The sequence below is a fragment of the Poecilia formosa genome, unplaced genomic scaffold (assembly GCF_000485575.1).
Source record: "Poecilia formosa unplaced genomic scaffold, Poecilia_formosa-5.1.2 Scaffold970, whole genome shotgun sequence".
In the NCBI taxonomy this organism is placed as follows: Eukaryota; Metazoa; Chordata; class Actinopteri; order Cyprinodontiformes; family Poeciliidae; genus Poecilia; species Poecilia formosa.
This window is the reverse complement of record NW_006800909.1, coordinates 41,948-47,573: the sequence shown is the minus strand read 5'-3', so window position 1 is coordinate 47,573 and position 5,626 is coordinate 41,948. Positions and strand designations below refer to the sequence as shown.

Sequence of the window (5,626 nt, the reverse complement as noted above, 5' to 3'; positions counted from 1 at the left end):
TGAGTTCAGGAAGTCTCTCCACAGATAAACTGTCTCCTGCTCAGTGGTCAGCTCTGGTCTTCATCTTAGTGTCATCAGGAAAAGATCTGGATGTGTTTGACCTGATGAAATACTCTGGTTCAGAGGAGGTTCTTCTGAGGCTGCTGCCAGTGGTTAAAGCCTCCAGCAAAGCTCTGTAAGGACACACATTGTTACTGCAGGTATTTGTGATCAAGTGAAACATCCTAATGATGTGTTAAATATTGATTCATGTTTTAGTTTATTTATTGGTGCATTGTCTCCTCAATGGTGCCTACTGGGAGACATCACCGAGGACACCTATTAGTATGTAACAGCATTGCCATAACAACATCATCTTCATTTTGTTCCTTTAATTTGTTACATATTAAAGAAGCAAAGATCCTCATTTTGCTAAAACTGGAATTGTATAAATTTAGGTTATTGTGGAATTCAATAGTTTTGTTGCCAGCCTCTTTGTTGTTTTTAGATTAGTCCTTCAAAGCTGGAGGCCTAACTACAGAATGAACCAGTTCACAACAAAAGGCAACATAAAAATGTGCAAAATAAGATGGTTCTTTCAGCATTTTCAAGAACATTGATGACTGACTGGAAAGTAAAATGTTTTTTATGAATTGCTTACCAGCAGAGTTTTCTCACTGCCTCCTCAGACTGAGTGGCTGTAACCTCTCAGAGAGAAGCTGTGAAGCTCTGTCCTCAGTTCTCAGCTCCCAGTCCTCCAGTCTCAGAGAACTGGACCTGAGTAACAACAACCTGCAGGATTCAGGAGTGAAGCTTCTCTCTGCTGGACTGAAGAGTCCAAACTGCAACCTGGAAACTCTCAGGTACAATATTCTCAATTCTGGCGAAAACAGATTTCTGTCCTCTAGCTAACAGGGATACACTATACTGCCAAAAGCACTTGAACTCATCCATGATTGGAATCAGGTGTTCCAATAACTTCCATGGCCAAATGTGTATGAAAGTAAGCATCTAGAATGCAAACTCTTTTTACAAACATTTGTGTAAGAATGTGTTGTTCTCAGTAATGTTGCTGGTTTTCATTTACTTCAGGCTGAAAGAACCAAGAAGAGAGGTATTTAGAAGGGCAGTAGTCAGGCTTCCATTAATATTGTAACTCTGGACACTTGATAGATTGCAGATCCTTCCTCTCAGAAGTTGTTAGAGTTTCTAACCAGAACTGCTCCCAACATACTCAATAATTATATGCATCCTGGCTGCTACATGCAGTCTTTTTGTCTATTGCTGCTTCAACATGCAAATATACACATTTATACATGATTATAAATTGCCTTACTCAGCTTCACATTTCTTTCAAACTGATGAGGCTGTTTTTATTAAATGTACAGCATACCTCTGTTTTAAATATGTCCTTATGCTACAGTCTTCAATTATTATTATTATTATTATTATTATTATTATTATTATTTACCTTTTCTTGACTATTTGATTCTTCCACTTACCTTAAACTTGCTGCTGGTAAACCTCAATTCCCTGCTGTGGATCAATGAAGGATGTTTCTATTCAGATGATCTGTTCTACATGTGACAAATGCTGCTTTTTTCTTTTATCATTATTACTCAAAGAAAAAAACTTAGGGTGCTATTACTAATTCATCTTATTAACAGGTTAAACGCAATTTATTAACTGTTTTCCTTTCCCGTAAATGAGCAGTTCAGACCTTGGCCTCTACCTCAATGTTCTCATCTTCTCATCATGTGATGAATTGTGTCTGCAGCTTATCAGGCTGTTTGGTCTCAGAGGAAGGCTGTGCTTCTCTGGCCTCAGCTCTGACCTTTAACCCCTCCCATCTGAAAGAGTTGGACCTGAGCTACAATCATCCAGGAGACTCAGGAGTGAAGCTGCTGTCGACTGGACTGAAGGATCCAGACTGGAGACTGGAAGCTCTCAGGTATGGAGGAACCTGCTGCAGGAGCAGAGAAGGTCTGATAGAGGAGGAAGAGGAGAAACGTCTTTAGTCTGATGGGAAACATTTAGTTTGAAGCTTAGTATTTGATAATTAAATATTTAGTTTACAATCATGGCATTTATAAATTAATGGATAATATTTTGAACCCCTTTTGTCTTCAGGACAATTTAAATAAGTCAAATTATTTCTGGTAATTTTGTCTTTGTAACTTGGACAGAAATCTGGTTTCACCAGGATTGAGAACATTGATGCAACATGCAATTAAAAGCAGCTTTGAAAAGCTAAATTGCTATTGTCAAAGCATTTTCAATCGTTTTTCATATTTTTCTATTTTTCATTGTTTTATTAAATTTTTAAATTGCTATGCAAGTCAGGGACGTTTAGACTATACTGAATACACATTTAAGATATTGGTAATGTCATTCTTACAAGTCAGAATGTCAATTTAAGATATCTTAAATAGAAAAGCTGAGTAATTCAAGAGATCTCTAATTTGTTTAGAGATATCTTAAAAAGGAATTTTGACTTGTCATTATTTCCTTTTAAGATATCTATAATATCTGTAATTTTCACTAGTCAAAACCAATCCAAAAATAAATTTAAGATAAATTAAATTATGGAGTCATTCAAAATAACTTTAATTAGAATAGTGACGAGTCAAAACTACAATAGAGATATCTTGAATTTACTTTATGACTAGTCATAATTTAAATGAAGATGTCTGAAATGTGGATAGTCAGTAATTCATGTCTGATGTCTGATGTCATGTCTGAAATGTGGATTTCAGATAGTCAGTAATTCTTTGTAGATATCTTTAATTGAAGTCTCCATACAAGTCATTGGTAAATCTGACGTCATTTTGACGAGTCAGAATGTAAAACGAGATATCTTAAATCGCTAAAACATCTAGTCACAAAACAATTTGAGATACCTGGAATGTAAGGGCGGTAAAATCGAATGTATGTTAAAAGCGCTTGCCAGAGAAGGCTAATTTTACCGGAGTAGTAAGTTTGACAGGTGTAATTTTAGATAATGCCACACTGTCACTATTGACTCTAATTAAAAAATTAAAAAATGAAAGAGGAGAGCGCAGTGGAGCCGGAGTGGAACACGACTTCTAAAGGACCTAATCTGTGCTCCGGACATTTCTCCACAAAACTTTGAGCCATTTATTCCATCAGAACAAATGAAGGCTCTAACAGGTGATCATTACCCCAACAAGCTAAAAGTAAATGCCGTGCTGCCGCTGAGACAGGCAGAGCTAGACGCTCTGCTAACAGGAGCTATAGTGTCATAGGTACTGACAACACCGATCCGACCTGATCCATGGAGGTCCGGTGTCACTGTTGCCACCATACTGATCTCTAAACCACACAGATGTTGCTGAACCTGACACAGCGCTACAGACACTGGAAGGGAGTGTCTGTAGCGCTATTTTCTTTTAAAAAGTTATGTACAAGATGCACCAGAACACAAACTGAATAATACACAATTAACAATTTTCTTAAAACATTTTTCTATGTAAAAACATACCTTCACGCCTATTACTCGGTCCCAGAAAAGAAAAGGGAACATGTGAGGACAATTTCAACTTTCAAAAGACAGCAACTTATTAAATCAAACCAAAAGAAAGCTGACACGTTAGTAATTTCAATAATGCACAACAAATACAAACTGTAAAGTAAAAACTCTTCAACCAATGGAACAAATTGTCGTCGCGATTCAAATTCTCTTCATAGGGGTCAGAGGAGTCATGCCCTGTCTACTAACCTGCCCAAGCAGCAACAGGTTTAGTCTAGAGTGGCCCAAACAAACACTGGCAAGACAAGACAGCAGAGTGTCCACAGCCCTGCAGCTCCAAAACAATGGAATCATGTGCCTGAAACAGAAAACTCATTATCTGTGGATTCAGGTAAAATAAATTAAAATCTAAATAGGAGGTAGCTTACACAGGAGCTGAACACAGCCCACTCAGGGAGGGAACGGATCAGCAGGTGAGGAACAGATGGAAGCCGCACACCACAACAACCTCCAGCTGCAGCCAGTAACGCCAGCAGAGCAACGCTGCAGAAACACATGACAGGTGTAGCACCCAAAACCAACCACAATCCCAACCACAGATTGTAAAAATGGCACCTTTGATCTCAGAAGAAAAGATCAAGAATACAAGCCACTCAGGCAGTTGATGTTTAGCGGGAGAAACAAAGATGCACACCTTGGAGTGGCCTGCCCAACTATAAAGGTATCAGTGGTGTGCTTCTGCTGATACCTTTATAGACTTCTATAACCTATGGTATTATTACAGTATTGTTTTTACATCTAAAATAAATATTTTCCAAATGAGGTCTATTTTTATAACTAATCGTGGTTCCCTTTAAATCAGGTTGAGCTTCCAGAAATGTTTCCTTAGTTTCCTGATGTCCTTTTAGGCTTCAGTGAGTTTCTTCAGGTTGTTACTGAGGGATTTCCTTTCTCCTCTCTGTTGGAGCTTTTCCTGTGTTTGGAGAAATGAGTTGTGCAGCAGCACCAACTGTCCTTCCTACATCCACTGCAGTTTGCAATCCAGATGTTGGACTATTCCTGTCTCAGTGGAGGACAATGTGTGTCTGAGAAACATGTAATGTCCATGTTTGCTGCTGAAAGAGACTGATGGTCTGACCCCCCTCCTCCTTTCAGGGTGGAGCCTGCTGGAGGCCCATTCTTGACACCAGGTCTGAGGAAGTGTAAGTGTGTTTTCCATCTGATTCATGACAACAAAGCAGCTCACATTCAACCATCTTCAAACTGTCACATCACTCATTCAGGATCATCATCAAAGATCAATAAATGATCAATAACTGCAGCTGGATTGTGTTTGTTCTCTCCATCAGATTCCTGTCAACTCACCATCGACACAAACACAGTGAGCAGACACCTCAAACTGTCTGAAGACAACAGGAAGGTGACATATGAGGAGCTTCAGTCATATCCTGATCATCCAGACAGATTTGATTACTGGCCTGAGTTGCTGTGTAGAACTGGTCTGACTGGTCGCTGTTACTGGGAGGTCGAGTGGAGAGGATATGTTTATATATCAGTGAGTTACAGAAGAATCAAGAGGAAAGGATACAGTGAAGACTGTAGGTTTGGAGGAAATGATCATTCCTGGAGTCTGATCTGCTCTGATGAAGGTTACTCTGTCAGGCACAATAACATAAAAACTCCTCTTTCCTCCTCCTCCGTCTCTAACAGAGTATCAGTGTATGTGGACTGTCCTGCTGGCATTCTGTCCTTCTACAGAGTCTCCTCTGACTCACTGATCCACCTCCACACCTTCAACACCACATTCACTGAACCTCTGCTTCCTGGATTCTGGTTCTGGACTTATGGTTCTTCAGTGTTTCTGTGCTGAGTTGTATCTAAAGAGTCTAAAGATTTTCCTCCTGTCAGAGAAACTCTCTCACTGTTGAACAGATAGTTCATCTCTACAATCTATTTCTTGGTGAATCAATTCTGATTGAGTCCTTGGAAACTTTTTTTTTCTCCCAGTCCTTTAAAGATGGAAGCTGGGATTATTTTAGAATCACATGTTTTTCTGTTTTCCAGTCAAATCTTCACACTAAAGCTCAAGATGTTGTTTCTCTAATTTTTTTCCTTTTCATTCATAGTCAAATTTCATTGAAATGTTGATCAGTTTTT

The 5,626-nt window shown here is 38.9% G+C and overlaps 1 protein-coding gene across 1 annotated transcript in view; it reads left to right on the top strand.

The window, feature by feature from the left end:
- The window catches only part of LOC103132250 (E3 ubiquitin-protein ligase Midline-1-like), a 7,328-nt gene extending 1,950 nt beyond the window's left edge, over window positions 1–5,378 (top strand). The window contains exons 4-8 of the mRNA XM_016667241.1: window positions 5–175; window positions 669–842; window positions 1,757–1,930; window positions 4,625–4,671; window positions 4,819–5,378. Coding sequence (XP_016522727.1) covers window positions 5–175; window positions 669–842; window positions 1,757–1,930; window positions 4,625–4,671; window positions 4,819–5,339 — 1,087 coding nt within the window. The 3' untranslated portion in view covers window positions 5,340–5,378. The remainder of the gene's footprint in view (window positions 1–4; window positions 176–668; window positions 843–1,756; window positions 1,931–4,624; window positions 4,672–4,818) is intronic.
- The last annotated feature ends 248 nt before the right edge of the window (window positions 5,379–5,626 follow it).